The sequence below is a fragment of the Chelonia mydas genome, chromosome 11 (genome assembly GCF_015237465.2).
Source record: "Chelonia mydas isolate rCheMyd1 chromosome 11, rCheMyd1.pri.v2, whole genome shotgun sequence".
NCBI lineage: Eukaryota > Metazoa > Chordata > Testudines > Cheloniidae > Chelonia > Chelonia mydas.
Window position 1 is genome coordinate 51,390,217 of NC_051251.2, and position 26,377 is coordinate 51,416,593.

General features: G+C 40.4%; 2 protein-coding genes across 11 annotated transcripts in view; one reads left to right on the forward strand and one right to left on the reverse strand.

Moving 5' to 3' along the window:
- Positions 1–1,084: 1,084 nt before the first annotated feature.
- ORMDL1 (ORMDL sphingolipid biosynthesis regulator 1) lies at positions 1,085–12,527 on the reverse strand. The gene is made up of 4 exons (XM_007069892.4): positions 12,395–12,527; positions 7,882–8,061; positions 5,504–5,655; positions 1,085–3,314 (listed from the first exon to the last, which is right to left on the reverse strand). The coding sequence occupies exons 2-4, from the start codon at positions 8,053–8,055 to the stop codon at positions 3,179–3,181; spliced, it is 462 nt and encodes a 153-aa protein (XP_007069954.1). The 5' UTR covers positions 8,056–8,061; positions 12,395–12,527; the 3' UTR covers positions 1,085–3,178.
- PMS1 (PMS1 homolog 1, mismatch repair system component) overlaps positions 11,898–26,377 on the forward strand; it is an 85,764-nt gene continuing 71,284 nt past the window's right edge. For 4 of the 10 annotated variants that reach the window (XR_005227270.2, XR_005227271.2, XM_037912044.2 and 1 more), the window contains exons 1-3: positions 12,572–12,649; positions 16,061–16,217; positions 24,243–24,425. Coding sequence is in view for 8 of the 10 variants with exons in the window: in XM_037912044.2 (XP_037767972.1) it covers positions 16,086–16,217; positions 24,243–24,425 (315 nt within the window). In the remaining 2 variants the exon portion in view is untranslated. Of the gene's footprint in view, positions 12,153–12,554; positions 12,866–16,057; positions 16,218–23,170; positions 23,324–24,242; positions 24,426–26,377 lie in introns of those variants that run through there. The other 6 variants (XM_043525608.1, XM_037912043.2, XM_043525609.1 and 3 more) reach the window with 6 other exon arrangements.

Genomic DNA, 26,377 nt, shown 5'->3' on the forward strand with positions numbered 1-26,377 from the left:
ACTTTAAACAAGATATAGAATATTGTGTACTGTGTGATCAAGATTACGGTTTCAAGTATAGCTTTTTATGTAGACTTAAAATTTGTTAGGTGACTGTTCTAGTATTAGGCAGGGGCTTTATGGCTGAAATGAGCAAAGGAGGATTTTGCATAGAGAAGGCAACTGTGAAGAAACTGAGTTTACAAAGGCTGTGAGAATTTACATTAGTTAGATTAGTGCACATAGTCTGTACTTATGGATTTATTGTATTTTAAAAAAACATTAAAAGAAAGTTAAAGTTGCAAAGACAAGCACTCAGAAGTTAGGAAATAGATTTAAAGTTTCATGTGCAATATTAGTTTTGCCCCTTTATGCATATCCACTATGCAACAGTCCTCAGTACATCACCACATACTATTTTTCCCCACAAGGTCCCTGCCTCATTCAGTGCACAGGATGGAGAGTGTACAAAAAATCATGTAAGAGTAGTGAATGAGGCTATTTTCCGTAGAGGCCTGCCTTACTTGTTGCAGAAGTTGTCAAGCTTCAACCATTCAGGCTGAAATGCAGGGTTTTATAAAGGAAAGACGATACCTGCAGTAAGACTCTTATAACAGAGTGCTAGGTAACCTATAGGTATTGCTACTAGCTCTCCCTATTGTATATTGGTACACCAAAAGCTTCCAGATGACTTCCATCCATGTAATCAATATTATTCTTGTCCCTTATTTTCATGTTTGTTTGGTTTTTTGCATAGATATGGACAGACTTACTGAGAGTTGAGATGACACTTGAAGAATTAAAGCAGGCTCCCAAGTAAGCTTTTTAATCCTTGACAACTCTGTCCCATTAAAGTGTGTTTAATAATTTGGAAGCAGACTCAGTACTAGTTGATCATATAAGCACATGAAGAAAATAAAACATTCAGTTGTACCCTACAATGTATGTGATGTAAAGAGACAAGACCCTTAACTGCTATCTGTAGAAATTACATAGGTGGGTGGGTGTGTGTACGTTTCCTCATTAAATTGAATAGTTGGCTGGAGTAAAATGTACCATGTAACATAGTGTTTTGTTCTTACAGAGGAGAGAATAAAGCCAGATGTGTATTTTGAACAACTTGTTTTATACTACAAAGAAATAAAACCATCATAGGACAAATTATTTTAAATTCTGTAAACCACATAAGCCATTGGGAAAAAAGTATCTAAGGAGAAAAGGAAAAAGCCTAGTACAGTGATGTGTTGTACAATTATTGAAAAGGTTTTCCTATTCAATTTTAGACAAGTTTTACATAGTGTTTCAAACACTAATCCTATGTTACTATCAACAATCTATTTACAAAAGCACATCACCAGCTGTAAATTTTTTGCTAAAATGAACAAAAGTACAAAGTACAATGCTGATATGATTCCTAGTCTCAAAGTCATTATCATTTATCCTTTATATAAAACAATATTTTCAAAAACAAGACACTTTCAGAGAGCTAGCATAGCCCTATGAAGCAAACTTGATTTTTTTTAAAGTAGCCAGTTATCACTTTATATTCATAATTATTGGTTTAACTTGAAGATTCATCTGTTCATACGAGCCATTCAGTTACTATGAAGTTTCATAGCTCACTGCTGACAAACTACAGCCAATCTTCCATCAGCCAAAGTAGCCAGAAAAATTCTCCTGCTAAGGGAGACAAATACGCCCACCAGTGGCTAAAAACTTGATTGAATTTTGCAAGGCAAATCTTTCTATAGGTGTTGATTTTGCTGCATGAACACATTCTTGCAATCCCTGTAGCCAAGGCTTAAACTAGGGCCATGCTCCTAAAGGCCACAGTTCTTATGATAACCTAAGGAAGTTCCTGTCTCCCCTCTCTCTCCACCCCAAATCCAAGCCAGTTCAAAATGTGCTAAGCTGCTTTCACTTGGCAGTTACTCTGCATATCTTACAGGATCCTCTCTCTTTTTCAAGACACAAAACTAAATGCTGAGACCTCAGCATATACATCCATCACTCTAATTACAGAGTTGATTATCCACAAGGGTAGTACAGTACTATACAGTACTATACAGTAGCAGAGTCACCCCTGAAATTTAGATTCTTGCATGTTTCTTGAACTTCTTGTCAAGGTGTTCCAAGAAATGCAAACATCTACATTTTCTTCTGCTGGACCATACAGGTAACATCTATAGCTTGGTTGTTCACCCACCACCAGTTTGGGCTTTTACTTTGTGATCTAACTAGCTAGAGAAAGTGGTTTCTGCTGGATATTCCAGCAACCTGCAAAACTGGACTGCCTCTCCTCTAAAAAAAAAAAAAAAAAAAAAAAAAAGGCCATTATAGACCTCTTAACCACTAAAACATGGCCTAGCAATCAAATAAAGAAGACTGCCCAAATCTACACCATAAGAAGTTTTCAGTTTTTAGAAATTCTGTGCTTTAGTTTCTCAAAACAGATTAGCAGCCCTGTCTGGAAAGTTAAAACAATGTTGACGTATTTCATTAGTATATGAAAAGTGGGCTAGCAAGCTGATGTAGAAATCCCCTGAATTGACATATAGGACTGGAGATGTCTTTGTAACTAAGGTCTCAGGAACAGATATAAGTACACCATTAGATCACAGCAGCTACCAGGTTAAAAAAAACAACTACATTGTCTACCTCTAGGCGTTGCCAGACAACCCTTAAACTATAAAAGTGAACCATTTATAATCCAAAAGCAGTAACTGGCTACTTTTACATAATCTAAGCATGAGGCCTCACCAGTTCTCCAACAGAGGATTCTGGGTTTACATATTAACTTGCTTTGCTTTTACTACGGCTATCTGGCTGATTTGTGAAAATTGCCCCTACATTTCAACTAAGTTATTCACACCTTCTTTGCAAGTCACTTGTGTCGGCTGGGCATATGTATTCTCTTAGTGCTGATTAAGTTTTAGAGCTGGGCCTGCCCAGTTCCTCATGGAAAACCTCTCTCTGAAAGATTTACCATTCACATTAAATACTGAGAAGCATCTTCCTGTAAAAGTCTACTTGCCTTCCAAACTGCATCCAAAGTAGTAGCAATTAGATCTCAGGTGTGAAAGTATCTCATTGTATGTTACTAGATAAATGGCACAGCAGACTACCCATTCCTTCACCTGAGAAAAAGCAGTAGCCATGGCAGGTTTTGGTCAGAACGCTTCAGTTTCACATCTCCTGATTAGTATTTGTTGATGCCAAAGATTCTTACACCATGAAGCTGTGGCAACTTGGGGATAAGCACACTCAAGAGAGAAGCTGTGTTCAGGATGAAGTGTGCTGGATCATACTTGGTATAGAAGCTTGCCAAGAAATACCTGCAGAAACAAAGGGAGTAAAGACAGCTGACAAATCTTGTTTTTTGTTAAATGAAGAGAATTTTAAAAAAATTGTAAAGTCATCAGGGGACTAAGAAAGGATTCAGGGGATTTGGGGGGCAGGGAGGAGGACAGAACAGAAATATTTCTCCTGCTTTAAGATGCTTTTATAGTTTCTGCAAATTATGGCCCGAGTATCTTTCTCCCACAACCCTAGGGTCAGGGTTCTGAAAAACAAAAGCTAGATTTTCCCTCCCCCACCCTTTCAACCTGAGGTCCTGACACTCAAAAGTTACAAGGCCAGCTGAGAATTCAGGTTTTAAATGGCACAAGGTGTTATTAGTTTTATATTTTAACCTAAATAAATTTCTCATAAATATTAATTAGTTTAATAAACTCTGTGACAAGGCATTTGAAGTCCTCTAAAGCAAAGAGGACACTGAAGTTGAGTGACCTGTGATCAGTCAGCAAAGTATTAAAAAAAAAGCCTGCAACCCTTTTGATGTTTCCACTGCAAGTTTGCTATTGTAATTTAGCTAGTTGACAACCAGTTCGACTGGAAAAGTTAGAGAACATGCCATGGATTCCAGCTATCTCACCCTTTTTCCTGCTGTTACAGTCTACTTCTTTGCTAAAAAGAGCCACAAAACAAAGCGATAATTGTGAATTTCCGTGGGTTTTTTTTGGCGGGGAACTATTCTTTGCTTAAAGTGGTGTAATGGGAAGTTTTTACATATTGTGCAAGCCAGGGCTTGAAAAATGCTCTTGCATTCTTGCCACGTCTTGCAAATGGGAGGCTTTCCCTGAAAAAATGGAGAAGACAATGACATCTGTTTCTGTGTAGTAGTGTTAAAAATTTAAGAAGTTTCTTGCCCGTACGATTTTGAAATAGCCTTCTAAGTATGAACCAATTTAGAGTTCTTCTTCCAAGTCTGTAGACAGCTCAGTGCTGCTATTGCTAACACTTTTTACAAGCTGTAGAAGAGGACAACTATAGCAAGACTCTGAGATATTTTATTGCTGCAATTTAGCATCCTGAGAATAGAATCAGGTCAATTTCATTCAGCTGATGCTTAGAAAGTCTATGAACAAACACCAGAGGCAGGTATTGGACTAATTTGAGGTTGGGTGGAGGGGGCAGACAAAATGAGTCTGGGATGGGGCAGAGTGGCACAGATCTCATTCCCCTGAAGTAGCTAGAAGGCTAGGGAGGAAAAGGGTAGTGTGCATCCTATCCCCCAGGAGGCTCTAAGGTGGAGAATAGCAAGAAAGGACCTTTTCCCCCCCAAGAGCCAGAAAAGCAGAAGGAAGCTTCAAGTTTGATCAAAAAACAAACTAGCCATCTTCCATACAAGCCTCTGGAGACCCTGAGCAGCAGCAGATGGGGACAAGGATAGGTCTTTCATCAGCACACTGTCCTTGGATCTTGCTGATGGCTACCTATCACTAAATCTGGCTGCTTACTAGTAGATTCAGTCCTTTGGCTACTAGGTGTCTGGTAAGTTTTTCAAATGCGGTGTAGGACATGATGTTGCAGGTGACGCTTAGCACTTTGTAGGATTGGTCCCTTAGTACTTAACTGACTTTCCTTCTATTTGCATAGTTGTTGCCATTACAATTCCGTCAACACTGGCTGGGGTTGTGAAGTTTTTGATCAATTGTATTTACATTGTTACATACCTTGCGTAAATAGAAACAATCCTACTAGCAAAATGCAAAACTGACATGAAGTGCTATGGATCAGACTCAATAAGAAGTATGGCAAACTTCACAGAAAATGTGAGATAGGCACTTTTGATGCTTACAGAAGTTGAAATCATAAATACTGAGAATCGAGTTACTGTTTTCAGCATACACATGGTACTTTATGAGGAAAATGTACTGTTAAGCTTCATAAAAGAGCCTAATTCTACAGACCCTTTTGGTTGTTAATATTTGCAAAATTGGGCCTCTGTTTCAATAACGGGGTTCAAATCTGCTTGGAAAAGAATGATTGTAAACTAATTTAATCTCCAAACACATGTTCTGTAAACCTATCAAATAGAGACAAAAATAAATGAGGAAAAAGATTTAACAGATGTAAAGTATTACTAATTGATTAATTCAAGGTTTTTATTCCAAATATATGTATTATATTAAATTTCAAGTACACACGCAAGATAGAATGATTCTAACAGTTCAGAACTCACAGAATTATTGGAGAGATTGTGAAGAATTTTCGTGAGGATGTAAACTGTACTCCATAGTCCAGTTGCTCCCAGTGTGTTAGCAGCCTGGCTTTCCCCTGGTCAGGTGTTTCAAAAGGAGTTCCCTTTACCGCATGTAAGAATACATACATTCCCTGGGGAAAGAAATTTTTGTAAAAAGTAGCATTATTAATTATTATTAATGTTTTGTATTACTGTAGCCTCTTCAGGGCCCCAACAGAGATCAGAGCTATATCGTGCTAGGCACAGGTATAGGCACATAATAAGAGAGTTCGTGCCATGAAGAGCTTGCAACCTGGACAGAAAGTATAGAAACAGGGAGAAGAGGGCATGAGGGCGGAAGGAGAAAGACACACAAAGAAGTGAAGTGACTTGCTCAAGGTCAGCAGGTCAACTGCAAAGCCAGGATTAAAACCAAAGTTTCCTGGTTCCCAATCTCATGCCCTATCCACTAGATTACATAGCAAAGATTATATGGTGGAACAGACTGTAAATAAGAGCTCTAACAAGTTCAGAGCTGCTAATCAGTAGTCATAAAACACAATATTAAAGTGCTCAAATAAATTGGTTAGTCTCTAAGGTGCCACAAGTACTCCTTTTCTTTTTGCGGATACAGACTAACACGGCTGCTACTCTGAAACCTGTAGTGATGAAGAGAATGTGATGAAGCCCCTTCGGCCCTTCGGTAACTTTTAGTCTAGTTAGTAAAACAAGAGCCCTTGAATAGAACTATGTTTACACTGCATTTTTAGGATAGCATCCTTTCTTAAGATAGCAATCTTTTCCCTAGATAGCGGCAGATCATGTAAAGTCTTAGGCTATGTCTACACTACGGCTTATGTTGGCATAATTTATGTTGCTCAATGGTGTGAATAAATCACCTCCATGAGCGACGTAAGTTACACCAACTGACACAGCTATCACTGCTCGCTAAGGTTGTTTTATTATGCCAACAGGAGCGCTGTATGTGTAGACATGCCGTTATTGTTGATGCTGGGTTGTTGGTGGTCTCAGGATGCTAGATAAATGAATCTCAATTATGGCACAAACTGATGGACTGTGCCCCTGGTTCTCTAACCTTGACATAACATTTATACTCACATCTATAAAATTTTAAATGATCATTGTAAAATTATAACATCCTAAGGCAGAAAAGGCAGTTTGAGCAAAAAGAGAAGGCATTTTTTTTCAGGTCAGATTGGCAGTGACTTTGGGTTTATTTGCCTTCCTCTGCAGCATATGGGTGAGAGTCAGTTGCCCAGATTATCTGGGTATATCTCACTTAATAATTTCCCTGCCATTGTGGGTGCCTTGAGCACTGGTGCACCTCGGTCCCTCCCACTCTCTGCTTGTGGCACATAATAGTCTAGTCTCCTGTGGGCTGTAATACTTTGGTCTAATTTTGGTTGTTGGTTTAGCGCACAGATGCTGGATGGTGTTGGTGGTCTGTGACATACAGGAGGTCAGACTCGGGACCACTACATCATCTTCCAGCTTTAAATTCTATGATTCTACGAGAATTATTTTTCAAGGCTCTGAGTGGACAAACACTTATGCACGTGAGTAATTTTATACAAATCAGTAGTACCACTGAATTACTGCATAAGTGTTTTCAGGATCTGGGGCAAAGATTTTAATTATAGTCCTGAACGAAAGTCCACTGAAGTCAGTTATCTTTCTATTGCCTTCAGTGAGGGCTGGATCAGGCCCTGTGTGAACATAGGGGGTTCTTTTTTATATCATGCAGAGCTAATATAATCCCTTCTTCCAAAGTGTAAACAAGAAGCATAAAGCCCAGTAGATATTTCCATCCTAGGATTGTGTAAAATGCTGTAATTTTTTTTTTTTGGTTGCCTCAGAGTTCTTCAGCTAGATTAATAGCTAATACAAGGGGGTTACACAGAGTATGTTCTCCTCAATATGTTTGCTACTCCCACTAATATTTAAGGCTCATCTCCTTACAAATAGAACAGAGTGCATAGTTATTAGTAACCAATTGGCATTTATGATTTGTAACATTCTGGTTTAGTTTTCTAAAAACCTTTTAAAAACATTTTAAACCATTTCCCCGATTCAAAAATCTTTGGTTGAACACTAAAATCAATAACCGCATCTTTTACCTTCTCTGTTTTTTTGCCCTTGTTAAAAACAGTAAATTTCCATTGTAAATGCCTAACACTCTGGCTTGTGAGTAAGCTCACTGCAGAAGATAAGACAGTTTGTTTGGCCATTTAGGATTTCATTGTCTACACAACCTAGAGTCCTTTGTATCTTTCTCCTCTTCTACATCACACAAACATATATACATAAATGCCAGCTAATTTCTTAATGTCTGTTACAAGACAGAGTACTATACTCACCAGATTGTGAATCACATTTGTTAAGGTCCATGCAACAGGAACACTGAAGAAGGGAATGCTGAGCAAGACAATATGAAGCATACCAACTCCAAGTGCGTAGGTCAGCCACATTCCACGACTGTTCATCACCCTGGTGTTTGGATTTACCTCGCTATGGGCAACTCCTACGTTCATTTTGCTCTATAAAAATAAAATTGTATGAAGACTGATATCACAGGATTCATATATTAGAGATAGTCAGTATATCTCACATCTAATTTTAAGACCAGGAGAGAGACTATTATTATAAATAATCTCTAATGGGGTAACATAGCTAGAAAGAGCATGTGTATTGGGTAGAACACAGGACTTTGAAGTCAAAAGTTCTGTCTTCTGACATTGACTCATAGTTTGATCTTGAATATCTGTACAACAAGATTAGAGGATTGCCATTCTGAAGCCTAGAATATCCAAAGAGTCAGTATGTAGTGATGGAAACAGTTACAGCCATGGCTGAAGTTCATAATATCCCCCGGTCGAGTCATCACTGGGACTCATGGTCTGTTACTGTCCAATTTTTAAGTTCTCACCCATTTTAACTTTACAAATTATACCTATGTGGTGTACAGCTACAGTATGATCTGTATATATGTTATGTCAAGTACCCTAGAGACCATTGTTACAACATAGGTAATTCAGCCGGTCACCACCCTTACTGTACAGCAAATTTGCATGTGGCAATTTTATTAGGTTGAGTGAGGGAGAATGCATGCATGGTGGACTATTTGTCCCAACTGCAACACCTGTGTGTCCAACTGCCACCCACACAAATCAACACATATCTTCCAGCACCACCCCCTAGACACAAACACAGTCACCTGACACATGCAGCACAAACCCCTCATTTTCCACTCACACAAATCCATACAACTCTTCCAGTGCAATATAACCCACACACAAATCAACACAATCATCCACACCACACCCCCAAACATCGTCTGAAGACTATAATGTAAGTTGAATCAGTGTGAAGTGATGGAAATAGTCTCAACAAATAGACCTCTCAACCATGCTTGTAGCTATCACCAGGTTCAATCACCACTGGGATTTGCAATTTGTTACTTAAAAAAAACAAAAACAAAAAACAAAACACACTCAACGATTCAGCTACTAGAATAACTCAAGCATTCTGTACCTCAGTTTTCCTACCTGATAGGGTTTTGTTTGGCTTAATGTTTGCAAAGCGCTTTGAGATCTCTAAGTGAAAAGTGCTTCACAATAATTTATTTGCCTGTGAGGCACCTGAGGTGGAGAAGTCCCGGTCCTCCTCTGCACCACCCCTTTGGTCCTGGGTTCTAAAATGACGTCTTCCATTTTTATCCATCACTTGTTAAAAAATGGTGCCTCGTTCATGGTGTCATGGCCTGTAAGGCTAGAACTACTTCTATTCATTTTCTAGAAAAATATATTTCTCGCCGCCTAAAACAGGCCAACTGAAGTTATCAGCCTAGCAAGATTAGATAGACAGATCAATCTTGCAAACCACAGATTCATCTGGGGTGATGCTGTTTGCAGTGAGTTCTTGCACAAACCTATTTCCAAATCTGCACATAAAAGGATGAATTACAACGCTCCAATCAGAAACACTCTCTGCCTTCAAATGTGGTAGTGGTTCCCACCATCAACAAAACATTTTAAGGGGAGAATCCAAATTGTTCTAGTACTGTATATAAATTGTAGAAATCACCCAAGCCTTTGCCTCTGCAATGTCTTCTTATTTAATTGGCTTAATAAGAGAGGGGGGAAGGGATAGCTCAGTGGTTTGAGCATTGGCCTACTAAACCCAGAGTTGTGAGTTCAGTCCTTGAGGGAGCCATTTAGGGATCTGGGGCAAAAATTGGGGATTGGTCCTGCTTTGAGCAGGGGGTTGGACTAGATGCCCTCCTGAGGTCCCTTCCAACCCTGATATTCTATGATTGACTCTCTCTCTCTCAACTACAAAGATGAGCTCTGGTTCTGGCCAGAATCCAAGCCATTTTTTGGCATATTGAAACTTTTTAAGAGGAATGAAACAATGGATGAACTATTCTTTACAAACTATGAATGTATATAACATTATATAACTTTTCATCTCAATGCACTTTAAAGTTCTACATGCCAGACCACAGAAAGGCAGCCACCTCTAGAGTGGAAGACAGCACCCAAATGGCATTCAGCACATTTCAGAAAAAGGTGTATGTGAGATGCACATATGAGAGGTGACCGTTGTTTGGGAACTGAGGGGAAAGAGGATATATTAGGCAGTGAGAATAGTGCAATCTGTACTCTTATGAAAAGCCTCAGATGTTTTTCTTTGTCAATGCAAGCTGGTGAGAGCTCAGTTCTAAGGTGTCAGCTGAAAGGCATATACAGTAAACTTGAATTCCATGCAGTTTATTGTCTCAGAAGGAAAAAGAAATTAGCTGGTCCTCTGATTTCAGAGGCTCTAGGTGCACCCGCTCAGTCTGACAAGTAGGACTATAGTTCCTTTTCTTTTACAGATGGCCCCTAACCAAGAGACCTCCTGGTCAAACTCTAATTGTTAGCTCTATTTTCAGCCTATATTTAAGGTAAATTGTGTTTCTAGTCCACACGCTGATGCTGCCTCTCCCATGTTGGGTGCTGAGGCTGGGCAGGGATAAATGGGGCAGAAGTGATTTAGTGCTACTGACTTCTTTTTTTAACCCCTTTTGCTACCATGCTGCAATAAGGGCTTTTCCAAGCCAGCTAGACCCTTAGAAAACAGTACAGCACAACGGTAAGACAGAAACTTCACATTAAGGTCTGATTAATGAAAAACCAGTTACAGAAAGTTTAAAAGCAAAACAATTCCCATCCTCCTTAAGAAAGGGATAGATAATAAGACAGAAAATATCATATTGCCTCTATATAAATCTATGGTATGCCCACATCTTGAATATGGGATATATTGGACTTGGAAAAGGTTCAGAAAAGGGCAACAAAAATTATTAGGGGTGTGGAATGGCTGCCATATGAGGAAAGATTAATAAGACTGGGACTTTTCAGCTTGGAAAAGAGACGACTAAGGGGGGATATGATAGAGGTCTATAAAATCATGACTGATGTGGAGAAAGTAAATAAGGAAGTGTTATTTACTCCTTCTCATAACATAAGACCTAGGGGCCACCAAATGAAATTAGTAGGCAGCAGGTTTAAAACAAACAAAGGAAGTATTTTTTCACACAACACAGTCAACCTGTGGAACTCCTTGCCAGAGGATGCTGTGAAGGTCAAGACTATAACAGGGTTCCAAAAAGAACTACATAAATTCATGGAAGATAGGTCCATCAATGGCTATTAGCCAGGATGGGCAGGGAAGGTGTCCCTAGCCTCTGTTTGCCAGAAGCTGGGAACGGGCAACAAAGGATGCATCACTTGATGATTACCTGTTCTGTTCATTCCCTCTGGGGCACCTGGCACTGGCCACTGTCAGAAGACAGGATACTGGGCTAAATGGACTTTTGGTCTGACCCAGTATAGCCATTCTTATGTTCTCCTCACATATGCATACACACATATAGTGGCCACTGCTACAGTTAATCTGTTTGAAAAGCCATTTATCAAGTTAAGTGTTTCTCAATTGTTTTTGCCCCTTCTAGCTTCATGGTCACACACAATTTACCAAAGAGAGATCAGATTCTGATGTCACACCCGCCGGAATCCAGAGCAAGCCCAGTGAAGCCAATGGAATTAACTCCAGATATAGTCTTCAGGGTAATAGAGATTAGAATCTGGCCCACGAAATTTTAAAACGTTTCAGAAGACAGTGAGTGTCCCCAGGCCTGTAAAATGCTTTAGTTCTCGACCACTTGAATACAGAGTTTTTAAGGCAGACGCCAATCTTTGAAAAGAGGAATAACTATCCTTCTATCATATACTAGCAATGAGTTCCCTGTTAAAACAAGAGGCCAGCTACTCTATATCCCAGCTGAGAGGCAGATACGGGTAAAACCCTTTACGCCCCCTCATCATGCATCTTCGCTATTTTGCGGATTGCAGCATGGGAGACTACACACACTCTCTCTACACAGCAGCTTCACTCACAGACAATAGCCACTCTAGATCCTGATTCTAGCTACCTGCATTCAGTGTGAATTTGAAAAGTTCACCTTCGTTTCGTTTTCTGCTCCATCGGGGCCAATCTGCCCTACGATCAGGGCAAAGGCAGACCTCAAAGCCCGCCAGCAAACTAGATCCATTTGCTGCAGGGCAGAGATCTCATGCACTGAAAGGTAGGAGCCTTTATAGAAAAACAGGGGTAGGCCCCTATCCAAGCCCCAGCGCAAGAGATGGTGTGTGCAGGGGCCTGCTGCTGCTTTGTTACCGGAGGAGTGCAGCCCTCTTCGTGGGGCCCTTTGGATCTGGGTTGTACACAAACCACCGCGCACAACTACGGCAGCCCCCTTTTCCCCTGGGCACAACCCTCCTCCCCGCTGCTCCATCCGACCCACAGCAAGGGGGGAAGGGGACCTACCGCCTGGGCTCGCCTCCCCTCCGCGGCGCCGAACCGATCGCCCCGCTGCTGAGCTCGCCGCTCCCAACCAGCTCTCCGGCGGCTTGCCCGCTGCGGAGCGCGGCACTGCGGCCGTACGCGCCGGCCGCCTAGTGGTGCAGGCGGGGGGAGGCGGGGCCAGCAGCGAGGCGGGGCCAGCGATCCCCCCTGGGGCCCTGCGCGCCGCAGAGCGCTGCGGAGCCGGGACGCGGGAGCTGGGCTCGGCGGGAGCGGCAGGTAATGGCGCTACGCTCAGCTGCAGGCGCCGATGGCCCGGAAGCAGGCGGCGCTGGGTTGATCTTTGGGGCGGAAGGCGGCTCTAGCGCAGCACGTGTAGCGGGGGGGAGTCGCTGTTTGCCTCCGCCATAGGCCAGAAGTAACAGCGGGAAGGGAAGAGACAAGTGCCTCGGCCGGGCCCCGGGGGAAAGGCCGGTGGCGAGGAGGAGCCTGATGGTGAGAAACGCCGAGCAGCCTCTGCCGAGTGTAGCGGGAGTCGTGGGTGCTCCCTCAGCTCCTCTGGGAACCAGGCCGGAGGTGGACAACTGTCACATCCCTCGGCAAGGCCCAGGAGGTGGAGAGGGGAGCACAGGCTGAGGGGGGCAGGTTTCAATTGCTAGTGCAGGGAGTTTAAAATAACATTGGATTGTTAAAAGAACAGGAGTACTTGTGGCACCTTAGAGACTAACATTTATTTGAGCATAAGCTTTCGTGAGCTACAGCTCACTTCATCGGATGCAGCTCACAAAAGCTCGCGAAAGCTTATGCTCAAACAAATTTGTTAGTCTCTGAGGTGCCACAAGTCCTCCTTTTCTTTTTGCGAATACAGACTAACACGGCTGTTACTCTGAAACCTGTCATTGGATTGTTAGCCTCACTGGTATTTGCTGTCACTTCATGTGTTTAGTTCCGCACTTTGATGTGAATAAGGTACGGCAGTACAGGTGAAATGATACTAAAGTGTGAGATAAACAGGTAAATGTGGGTTTAAAAGTGGGGAGGGAGTAGACAATGCAGTAAACAGAGGCTTTTTCAGGGTCAGTATCAGACCATGGGGATGAACGCCCCCAAGAACTCAGGACCATCACAAACCTTCACCAACTTTTTCTCCACGTAATAGGTGCACTTCTTTGACCTGCCTTCTCTAACAAACACATAGCAGCATCTATATTAAAAAAACAAACAAACCCAACACACTACTTGAAGGCACTCAGACACTATGGTGATGGGTGAGGTATAATAATCTATATAGAATAGGCTAGGGACTTGAAAGAGGCTTGTGTGTATGGTTAGTTTTTGCAACAGTTTTTCCAGAGCATGAAGTTCTCACTGCTGTAGCGATTATCTTAGAAGTGGATATACACTGTATTATCAGCTAATGGGGTAACAACTCCTTTCCCCTTCCCCATACACACACTGTTAAAGTTGTGGTTGAGATTTTCCATGCACAGAAATCCAGAGATTCAAATTTATGACCCACACAACAACAATTGTAATTCAACCAGTTTCCATATATGCCCTGCTTTGGTTGCAGTGTGTATGGTTTAACCACCAGAGAGTCCAGCTCTGCCACCTTTTGATCTTTGCCCTTGTCCTCTGAGAGAAATAATCTTGTCTTTTTTTATTTAAAGACTGACTATTCTTAATGAACAGGCAGAAGGATGCCCAGGTTGAAGGGAGGTCTCTGTGACTAATATATAGAGACCAGTCCTCTTTCCACAGCCCAGTCCAAATGCCCTTTTCTCTATAAAGGCATTGGTGTGGAGGAAAGAAACCCTCCATTTAGGGGCTCACAGTGGCAACAGAACTGCTCCCATGTCCTTATGGAGCAGTCTATGTAGCTGCCCCCCTTCCTCTGAAGTCAGTGGCCTCTGATCCTGTTTGTTGACAGATCCCCTGTTCCCTGAATAGTTGCTTCAGGTAGGCCATGAGGAGCTGGACTCCATAGTGTGCAGGCAGTGTGCACCCTATGTTAGATTGTGAGTTTTACCACTATCCTATGGAGTGTCCTTTATATAGAGTTGTCTGCTCTCACAGAGGAAGGGGGAAAGATGTGGGACTGTTGTGCATGAATAGCTGTGGCTGAGATCCCTTCTATAGGTCCACTGCTTGCTTCTGTCAACGTAGACTATCCCCAGAACTTAGTGTCAGTGATACTTATGGTCAAATAAAAACATTCAGCAAGCTGAAGTTGGAGTTTTTTGTTTTGTTTTTACACAATCAGTCATGCTAATTTCAATTTAAAACACAGTGGGGAAATATCAATATTTACCAACTGATTAAGGGTAAACTTGGCAGAGGAAATGCTCAAGTGTCTGAGAGGACACTGTAAAATCAGTAGTTTAAAAATTATTTGAAATGCTTATTGAAATTCTCTGTCACTGTCCTTTTTAAAGACAAAGCTAATAATATTATAGTTGGCATGTATATAACAATTTAAATCTTCAAAGAGCTGTATAAACATTAACTAATCTCCACCTTATTGCCCCAATTCTGCCGTTATGCATGTACTTTACATGTGAGTATAATTAGGTTCAAGGTATGTAAAGGTAAGTATATGCATAAGCATTTGCAGGATCAGGATGTTAGATTGTGAACAGTTCAGTGCAGGGAATATGTCTTTATCTTTATTTGTAAAGCACTGTGTATGTTTATGGCAGTATGTAAGTGTTTTATAAGTAATAATAGCACCCCTTTGTGGCAGGTATAGTAAGTATTATTCCCATTTTACTGATAAGGGATATATAGAAACAGAGAAATTAATGACAGGTTTCAGAGTAGCAGCCATGTTAGTCTGTGTTTGCAAAAAGAAAAGGAGTACTTGTGGAACCTTAGAGACTAACCAATTTATTTGAGCATAAGCTTTCGTGAGCTATAGCTCACTTCATCGGATGCATTCAGAAATTAATGACCTGCTTAAGGCACATGGTGAGTCTATAAAGAGTCAGGATTGGAGTTTTGGAGTCCTTGGCTTCTATTCTCATGCTTCTGCCCTAGTCCACACTATCACTGAATATGACCATTTCTAACAGACCAAAACCCAGCCCTCTGTGGGCCATATTCTGCTCTTAGATTGTACATAACTCCAGTTAAGTCAGTATGCGTTACACCCTCACAACATATCTGAGTAATATCTCAGTAATTTTAGGTAGACTTTAAAAAGCCTGGTGTCAGAAGGGTTAGAAAAAAGAGGGGTTTGTGACTTTCAGATTTTGGCACCAATCCTGGGCTCCTCATGGGCAAGAGGGGTCCACCTATACAGATATGATTTAGGATCAGGACCATATACTGTAATCATTTAATCAAGGAACACGTAAGCGCTCTCGTTAGTATTGAACAGAAAACAAATGTACCTGAAAAAATAACCATGGGACTATGTACTGTTTTGTCCGTTGCTCAGTATTACTCTGAATCCTTGCATTGTCTAATGTAGAAGTTCTCTACTGTCAAACTAGTGTTTTTCTGATATAGGGCCTGACCCTACACAAGATCTCTCCTTGTGAATATATAGTTCTTACTGTTTCCCTAATTGCATGATTCACCTAACTAAATGTAATGCATTTTTGATAATTGAAAAGTGATTGAATAAAAATGTCATCATGTTTGTAATACACTCTTTAAATTCTTGTTCTATTATCTCTTTCCATCCAGCTCCTCTGATTCTAAAAGCCCAGGGATGAAGCAGTTGCCAGCTGAAACTGTCCGGCTCCTTTCAAGTTCTCAAGTGATCACATCAGTTGTTAGTGTAGTGAAGGAGCTGATAGAGAATTCCTTGGATGCCAATGCCACAAGCATTGATGTTAAACTGGTAAGTCTTCTCTGGTATTAAGTTAGACTTAAGATGGAAAACTGGATGGTAGTATACTGGGGAAATTTCTCCTGTGTTATGGAAGGGTGTAAAAGTCTCCTTTTAAAAATATACATCAATTATAAATATGTATATTTTAATGCTAAAGTTAATGGGCAAAATTCTGCTAGGAGTTACATCTAGGCATCCCGCTTAAGGTCACTGAGCATGTAGGGGTGTAACTGAGGACTTAATTTGGGCCAATGAGCAGATCTAATGAATCATTGTAAACTTGCTTTAACATATCTGTCTTTATAAAAACACCAGAAATGACACTGCCTGAACAGTGGTTGGTTTAGAGATTGTTGGCCATACTAGTTTAGTTTTCACACTTACGGGCACAAATGTGCAAACACCTAAACCCCGTTCTTGCAAAGAAAACCACCTAGTGGACCTCCGTGCCCACTTAGAGCCTCACTGAAGTCAATGGAATTTTACATAGTTGTCACATTTCACATTTGATTAATAGGATGCAATCTTGGCATGCAGCAGAAAACAAGTATGAAAAATGTTGTCATTGGCCATGTCAGAGGCTGTTTTTCAGGCTTTTGTAACTAGAACATTTAACTTTTTTTATTTTTTCAAAGTCTTCAGATGGTACTAATCAGAACAGTACCTTTTTATAATATTTTTTTTAACAGGATATTTTAAAAGTTAGCATGTTACCAAAAAATATTGGCTGAAGCCAGAAGAAAACAATGCTTTCTTTCCCAGACAAAAAAAACTTGGCAAATAGATCAGTTTCTCTTGATGCAGAAAATTTTTTATTCTTTAAATATTTCAGCGAATGAAAAATAACATTATATCTTTGCTAAGTACAAAATGTCACTGACGCATGTTGTAAGAACTGGTTTGTTCACAATGTAGAAATCCCAATGTCCTTTCTTAGAAAGTATAGTAGATATTTGAGTTATTCCCAAATTGCAAACTCAAATACCAAGCGGCAGCCATGGGGGCCAATATAATTTCCACCAATTTCTTGTATTGCTTCCCCTAAACTACAAATATCACCATGTTATCTGAATGGGATTTGACGCATCTCCTATCTGTGCTCCAGCCTCCCTCAAACACTGAACAAGGTGCTCATTTGCACTGTCTGCATCAGCTGAGATGGAGACACAGTATTTTCTTATGATTGGTTTATTGAAGGTACTGTCATCATTCATGCCTCCTGACTACTCATGTATCTTACTCCATTGGGAATGCTCATGGAGTACAATAGTATTTCACTTGTGAGTAAGGGTATCAGAATCTGGATCTGTTCAAAACTTGTGGAAGCCCACAGAAAGTCAGTAGAAATTTTCAGTGGTTATTGTGTATGACCCCATCTCTCGTAGTGAAATCAAGCGTACTTCTAACAAGAGGAGTGAAAATGAGGAACCCCCTGCAATAATAAGAAAGAGCCCTCTGGATCTCTCAGCTAGGAAAGAATCGACCCACTCAAGAACAAACCCAGCCACTTCTGCATCTGAGCTCATGATCCATGGTGTTGAAGACAGTTGATAGATATCAAACATCCATACTGGTATTATCATCATTATCAATTGCAAGAAGGAGATAAAATAAAGCAACAAGGGCTGTTTCTGTGTCATACCCACATCTGTAACTAGTGTGACAAGGTTCAGTAGATGTGATATGTCTAATACTGTGTGAGTTCCCTTGCCACATCCTACTTAATACTGATCTTAATCAAAAGAGGAAGATTCAAAACTTCTTGATAGTGAGCTAAATTGCCAACATCATCTTGAGGGGATGACAGGCTGACATCTGATTTTTAGGAATCGTGTACATAACTTTTGCTTAATAAACAATCTGTAGACATTGGCAGTTTCCACCAGCAATTGACCCAGTACACCTCTCCTTCCTCCCCACCATCACATGCTGTTTCTCACTAGCCACTGGCAACATGGGTCTGAATATCAGGTTGTGGTTTGTAGTTCACCCATTACCCCAGTATCTCAGTGAGTCGTATGGCCCAAAACTTAAACAGAAAAAAACCTAACTTTGTCACCTCAAGATATTGTTCTGCTACCATAGATGCAGAGAGCTCAGCCCAAATCCAAAGAAATTGTACTGCAAAATACCTAGAAGTTTCTTTACAACACAAAGTATTTGAATCAGCAATCCAGTGGAGATGCCCTAGATTAATCTGGATTTTAATAACTCGAAACAAACTTTCTGATCAAGATTTTATGGAGGCACTGGAGGCTCTTTGTACAGTCACACATTATAACACCATGGTTTCTCATTATTTTGGGGTTTTTTTTTTTTGTGAAATAAGAATACTTTATATTAACATACTATTTTTATTGGCCATAATTTAAATAAGATTGAAAACATAATGCATGCCCACAATTACGCTAACTCTGCATAGGTTCCAGAGTGCAGCAGAGAGCATGAAACTTTTACAAAATTACTTTTCAAACCTTTCCTCTTCCAAAGAATATTAAGGGCCCAATTTCTCATTTATAGGAGTAATCCTTACAAGAAGAGTCTTACCCTCGCCTCTGAAGAAAATTAATGGCGTAGTATTGCAAACCTTGTTCACAGGAGTAATCTTTACTTGTTTCAAGGAAACTACTTTGTGTGAGTAAGGATTCCAGTGTAAGGCGGCCTAGGTGGCTCGGGTGACAGATACAGTTTAACTCTGATTATCCAAAATTTGGAAATGTCCTAAAATTTGTTTTTTACAAGCTCTGGCTTTTCTGAAATTCCATGTCCTACACTGATTTTGTTTGCCTGAAACATACCACCCTGTTAACAGGGAAAGCTGTGGGTGGGTTCATCAGACTCACTGAAATAGGTGGCTTGTTAGTCCAACCAGATACAATGGAGGCGGGAGTGGCTCTTTGGATAGGTAGTGTCTAGGGCAGTGTTTCTCAAATGCCGCCACCAGGGGTTTTTCCTGCGGCCATGATAGCCTCCTGGCTAGAGATGGGAGAAGGGGCAAAGCCAAGGGACTCCGGGGATGGGCTTCAGCCCCTTCTCCCGCCAGCTTCAGCCATGGGGGTCTGGTTCTGGGCTTCAGCCCAGGGGGGCGGAGCTTCAGCAGGGCCAGTCTTACTAGGCGTCATGGTCAAGAGGCAAGGAGTGGGGTGAGCCTGGGATGTGAGGCCATGGAAGTGAGCTCAGGGCAATGTGGGGAGGAAGTAGCGGGGCCTGTGAGGGTGATGGGGAGACTAGGGGAGTGGGTGAAGACAGCAGGGATCAGGGGGATCTGAGGAGGACAGGGAAAGGCACCAGGGCCAGGGGCACCAACTTACAACTGTACATTATTATTTAGTCTGCAAAAAACTCCTACATAAATAAATTATGATTTGGACATGTATATGTGCATATTTATTTGTTTTTCCTAAAGTTAATGAAGTATTTTAGGAAAATTTGTCAGAGTGGTCACCAGCAAGAGTTGGTGGCTGCATTCTGAGGCCACCAAAAATTTTGTTCTGAGAACCCCTCTAGGGTGTGGATTAAACAGTCCTGATATAAGAACCTTTAGCACAACCAAGCCTGGCAAGAAAGCTTAAGCAACTGTTATTTTATTGTTAGTTTCTTGTTTAATAAAGCTAAGCCCCAGGGAGTGGGGGATTAGTTTTTGACTACAGTGTGTTCAGACTTTCTTTTACAGAAGGTTGGGAAAGGCATCTGCTCACACTGGAGTTCTGCATAAATTCCCAGAGCAATTTGCATAATCTGGTTTGTGTCTGTATTTCATTGCTAGGTCACTGTCTGGAATTCAACCAAGGGAATTTCTGAAAGTTGCCACCTGATTTCTATTTATTGACACACAATGAGTTGATGGTAGCAGTCCAGTTCCTAATGGACAAGTGTATACATCAGAGTTGGCTTTCTTGTTGGCTATCGCTGTCTCAGCAGCTAGCCCAAGATTCAGTCTCTGGTACCCTGTTGATTTGTTTGCTCCAGGTCAGGTCTGAAGCATGTTAGTTCATTGATGGGGCAGTGTTACATTGCCACTGCATGTGCTATACCTCTGAATAAAGAGAAGACATAGGCCATATCTACAATACCAATTTTGTCAGTATAACTTACGTCGCTCAGGGGTGTGAAAAAAATACCCCCTGAGCAACATAATTGACACCACAGAAGCGCCAGTGTGGGCAGCGCTATGTCAGCAGGAGAAGCTTCTCCCGCCAACATAGCTACCGCTGCTCGTGGAGGTGGTTTTATTATGTCAACGAGAGAGCTTTCCCATTGGCATAGAGTGGCTACGCGAGCGATCTTACAGCAGCGCAGCTGCATCTTTACAGCCATGCCATTGTAAGCTCACTATTGTACACATGGCCTTAGTTTTCAGAGCTGTCTGTATGTCACCTTTTTGAATAACATCTTAAAAATGAGAAAAAAGAAACAATTTTGCAATAATGATGGAAGTCTGACTTAAATCCACAAAGGAAAACACTATCCTTAAAATAAAACTGTAATGTAAAATAAAAGATGAAGTAAAATGTTCTTGTGACTAGAGCCTGGAGATGAGACTTAGGAGATGTGGATGTTATTTGTGGCTCTGCTACTGATTTGTTGAGTGACCTTGGACAAATCACTGAGGCCTCTCCTTGCTTCAGTTTCTCCATCTATAAAGTGGTAGTATTAAAACGTAGCTACGTCAGGAGGAGATTTAACTAATTAATGCTTGTTCAGCTCTCTGCTGTCTTTTAATGAAGGTTCTATAGAACTATAAAGTAGTAGTGTTATATTATTCTAATTACAAAGAAATGGAAACCAAGATGAACAGGTTAGAGTGTGTCAGATATAACAAAAAAGAATTAATATAAATCAGATAATGTTGCTCACAATGGGGAAGCATGGGAATGATACGGAATTAATAAGGTAATGGCGGTCTTACTAATGATATTACTAATATCTAGTTACTAATACTAATAACTAATTAATTACTAATACTAATGATATTACTAATTACTAATGATACTAATAATGTGCCAGCAATCCCCCTCTGCCATGTACGTTGGCCAAACTGGACAGTCTCTACGTAAAAGAATAAATGGACACAAATCAGACGTCAAGAATTATAACATTCAAAAACCAGTCGGAGAATACTTCAGTCTCTTTGGTCACTCGATTACAGACCTAAAAGTGGCAATTCTTCAACAACAAAACTTCAAAAACAGACTCCAACGAGAGGCTGCTGAATTGGAATTAATTTTGCAAACTGGATACAATTAACTTTGGCTTGAATAAAGACTGGGAGTGGATGTGTCATTACACAAAGTAAAACTATTTCCCCATGTTTATCTCTCTTTCCCCCCCCCCCCCCGTTCCTCAGACGTTCTTGTCAACTGCTGAAAATGGCCCACCTTGATTATCACTACAAAAAGCCCCCCACCCCCCGCTCTCCTGCTGGTAATAGCTCACCTTACCTGATCACTCTTGTTACAGCGTGTATGGTAACACCCATTGTTTCATGTTCTCTGTGTATATAAAATCTCCCCACTGTATTTTCCTCTGCATGCATCCGATGAAGTGAGATGTAGCTCATGAAAGCTTATGCTCAAATAAATTTGTTAGTCTCTAAGGTGCCACAAGTCCTCCTTTTCTTTTTGCGGATACAGACTAATATGGCTGCTACTCTGAAACCTGTCAGTTAGCTTTGTAGTAGGAGATCCAGACTAACTGAATTATTGGCAAAAATATCAGTTCTCACTGGGAGAAAGCACCAGTACCATTCACCCTAAGGAAACAAAAAGAAAAGGAGTACTTGTGGCACCTTAGAGACTAACCAATTTATTTGAGCATAAGCTTTCATGAGCTACAACTCACTTCATCGGATGCATGCAGAGGAAAATACAGTGGGGAATGAAGTGAGCTGTAGCTCACGAAAGCTTATGCTCAAATAAATTGGTTAGTCTCTAAGGTGCCACAAGTACTCCTTTTCTTTTTGCGAATACAGACTAACACGGCTGTTACTCTGAAACCTAAGGAAACAGGGATTCTAAAACCTGATGTGCCCATTTGTTTTTATAGATATAATTATATAATAATTCCAATTCAGGGGTTCTTAAATTGTTCCTTAGTGCAGACAATATCTCAATAAAGAGATTGTTTTTGGATACCTTCCCTCCCATTTTAGGATTGCATAACATCCCTGTGGCACTTATGGCAATTGTTTACATGGAAAAGTAGTGCTAGAAATGTCTTCAGTGCATTTTAACAGCTCGAAACAAGGGAAAAGTCAGTACTATTCAGCCAGTGAGCTTTCGTAGACCACAGGCAATTGTTCTGTGGACCACATGGTCTATGAACCAGTATGGGAAGTGCTGAGCCAAGATATTGTAGCTTATCAGTGCTAATTTCTTTTAAAATTATCACACTAGTTTTAACTCAACCTGTTGTGCTGTGTACTCTTTTATATTAGATCATAATCTGTTCAGAGAGCCATTCAATAAATGGGAGAAACAGGTTGAGTTAGAGATCCTGTTGTTCTTTGACTGTGAATCTCCTTGCTTGTGGTTTGAGTAACCTGCATTATAACATTTTGTTTTGTTATATCCAAATTACAGTACAGCAAACAGCAAAACTTTGTTACAACGCCCCTGAGTCACGTGGTTCCTCTCATTTAAGCTCCTTCTTTAATTTAGCCATCTTGGTTTAGTTATTTATGATTTTAGACCTGCATCTTTTTAATATTTTTTTTTGTTAGATGTTAATATTTGTCATCTCAAAATTAAAATAGTGGAAAAACTTCTCCCAGCAAGAAAACTATATATATGTTCAGTCCTGTTTGTTTGAAGGGCCATCTGCCATTTAGAGGGATATTTAGCAAGTCTTTTGAATCTATCATATTGGACTTATTTGAGTGTATTTAAGGCATCATTTTGACAAAAAATTGTACAGCACGATCCACTGTTCATTCTTTTAAAAAAAAAATTTTTTCATTAAAGACAACCTACAAAAGGAAAAAAAAGTTTCTTTCTGATCTATAAAGAAAGCCTGAAACTTTAAGTCCCCACTGCCACTCCTCTGGCCACTTACGCAGAACATCAGGTTTGGTGTAAGATGGACTACTCTGTGATGACAGGAGAACTAGTGAAATGGTAATCTCATAAAAGCAAAGGGTATGAATGTTGAACAATGAGAGGAGTATGGATTTGTAGTCAGATTGTTAGTGTTTTTGTTTTTATTAACACCAATATAAATCCCATGATTAATGTTTTGAATAAAGCAAGCTTTTGTTCAAGATTCAACATCCTTGCCCCTTTCAATTAAAGTTGCCAGAGGTTATAGTAAATATCACAGATACCTCTCATAGGTCCCCCATTAAAAGCAGAGGGAGAGCTGACTTCATATTCTTGATGTCTCTAAGGTGAAGAGATGAGCAAAACAGAAATGTAACCTTTGCCTCCCCCTCCCCTCCCCAACATCCAGACCTTCTCTATATCCCATAAAGAAGCAAAAAAGTACACAGATGTCATTTTAAAAAATCCTTGCAGATCCTTCTTATAGATTTGGTAACATAGGTCCCAGTTCCTTTAATGTGTGCAGAATCTAGCCTGTGATGATTAGATAAAGTGGAATACATTAACAAAACATGCATTTCCCTTTGTAAAAGGGAGGGAAGATGAAACAAGAATGAACCGTCTTTAACATTTCAGTTACTGATCTTTTTCTCAGTTTATGTTTTATAAAGTCATGAGCTAGATTTTGAAATACTTTTAGTGTGTTAGCCCATACTGTAATAGTAGAACTACATAGTTTAATATATTACTTGTTTTGGAACAGCATAAAATTACTTAACTGTTTCATTTTTGCTCTGTACAAGTTTGTATAGATAAGTTATGTGCACATATGTGCTGCAGTCTCTCCACATGGAAATGTCAGAATTTTGCCTATTTTAAGGACTAAAGGACTGGACCCTTAACTACTTCAATACATGTGGAGTAACCATTCTATATAGTATCTAATTTTTCATTTGAGATGTATTTTTGTGATTGATGATATTATTACTCTTTTTAGGAGAATTATGGGTTTGATAAAATAGAGGTGCGAGACAATGGTGATGGCATCAAAGCTGCTGATGTTCCAGTTATGGCAGTTAAGCATTATACCTCAAAAATAAGCTGTCCGGAGGATCTTGAAAGCTTGACAACCTATGGCTTTCGTGGTGAAGCCTTGGGATCAATTTGCTGCATATCTGAGGTGAGATGTGTCAGACTTTCTTGCTCTCTTAAACAATTACAAAATATAAATGTGAGGACTTTAGGTTGTGCCCACAACCTCACAGTAGAATGCTGGCTTTTATTTTTAAATGTAGAATTTGGAGAGTTTGATATCTCTCTGCTGGTTCTTCCGCTACAGTGAAGCCACAAAGCTGCAAAGCTTGCTCATTTTGAATTCACTTTGGGATCAGTCATTGGCTCCTTATCAGATCAGTTTGGTAGTTGGTTGTGTTTCACTTTCTTGCCTCAATTGGGGAGGCAACTATTTGCACTGTGCCCTGATCCTTTCCTTTGACTCCAGTGTACGGAGGCACTCCGGAATTCTCTCATTCATCATTCAATCTTGCTGTTCTTACATCAATTGCCTTTAAATTATCAATGTGATCTGCAGTTGTGAGATCTGGTTGGACTCCTCATTGTTCCTGGCTATTCAAATATCTATGGCTGCAAAAACACCTTGTTTCGCCTTTGAATAGCCAGGAGCCTACACTCTCAGCTGGTCACAGTGATCCATGTATTTATGACCATTACAACTGAGCACTGCAGTGCACTACTATCTAGGAATGAAGCTGCTTACCGCAAAAATGCTCTGTTTTCAAAATACAACAATCAGTCTACTAAGCAGTACAAAGCGTTGAGAGCACATCGTCCCATTGCTTTTCTGTGCACTTTCTTCCCACCTGCATACTGCGTCGAGTTCAAGTTTTCCATCTCTACCTTCAAAAGTCTCTGGGATAGGCCCAAACTAGCCACAGGACAATCATGACCTCCCATGACAGTTACTTTTCACTGAAACGATGGACTACAAGAGTGAGGTTTGAGTGTGGGAGTGTATGCATCCATGAAGCTTTGGTCTTGATCATACTAGAAACTAGGCAGAGTTAGGTCCAGAATTTATATGGAAAATTCCTAAAGAAAGCCCAGGTGCTTCAGAAAGTGCTGCTGTTTGGCTGGATTATGGTCTCCTTCTGAGAAGACACTGAACCAATGATCTAGCCTGGTGATGCGGGGCACTATGCTGTTGTAGGTGATGTCTTTCAGATGAGATGTCAAACCAAGATGTCATCTTCTGTGGACATTAAAAAGCCCCATTGTACATTTCAAAAGAGAGCAGAGTTGACACTAATGTCTTAAGTACTGGTCTCAGCATCAGCAATTACATTACTTAAATACTAGTGGTGTTTGTAATTGCAGTCTGCCTACCTAATTTGCTGCCTGTAGTTAACCATTAGCAATTATCTTTGAGAACTCTTGGAGGACTTGTGAGGTCCCAGAGAACTGAAGAAAGGCAAACCTAAGGGGAAAAAGGAGCATCCAGGAATATAGGCCAGTCAGCCTAACTTCGATACTCAGAAAGATACTGGAACAAATTATTAAACCTAGAAGGTGATAAATCATAGCCAGCATGGATTTTTCCAGAACAGATCATGTCAGACCAATCTAATTTCCTCCTTTTGACAGGGTAACCAACGTAATGGATGGGTGGAAAGAGGAGATGTGATATATCTAGACTTTGGTAAGGCTTTGGACATAGTCCCACATGACATTCTCATAAACAAATAAGGGAAATATAGTCGAGATTAAATGACTATAAAGTGGGTGCATAACTGGTTGAAAGACTACTCAAAGAGTGGTTATCGATGATTCACTATTAAGCTGGGAGGACATATCAAGAGGGGTCCCACAGACATCTGTCCTTTGTATGATTCTATTCAGAATTTTCACTAATGAGTTGGATGATGGAGAGTATGTTTATAAAATTTGTGGATGACACTGAGCGGGGTTGCAAGATCTTTGGAGGACAGGATTAGAATTCAAAATTACCTCTATACATTGGAGAATTGGTCTTGAAAACAACAAGATGAAATTTATGTGCACAGCACTACACTTAGTCGGAAAAAGCAAATGCACAACTATGAAAAGAGGAATATG

Excerpts from the sequence above, each read along its gene's own strand:
- ORMDL1 (XM_007069892.4), bottom strand. The coding sequence starts at position 8,055 with ATGAACGTAGGAGTTGCCCATAGCGAGGTAAATCCAAACACCAGGGTG. Across the intron at positions 5,656-7,881 it reads CAAATGTGATTCACAATCTG|GGAATGTATGTATTCTTACA; the intron begins GTGAGTATAGTA and ends TTCTTTCCCCAG. Across the intron at positions 3,315-5,503 it reads ACAATCTCTCCAATAATTCT|GTATTTCTTGGCAAGCTTCT; the intron begins GTGAGTTCTGAA and ends TTGTTTCTGCAG.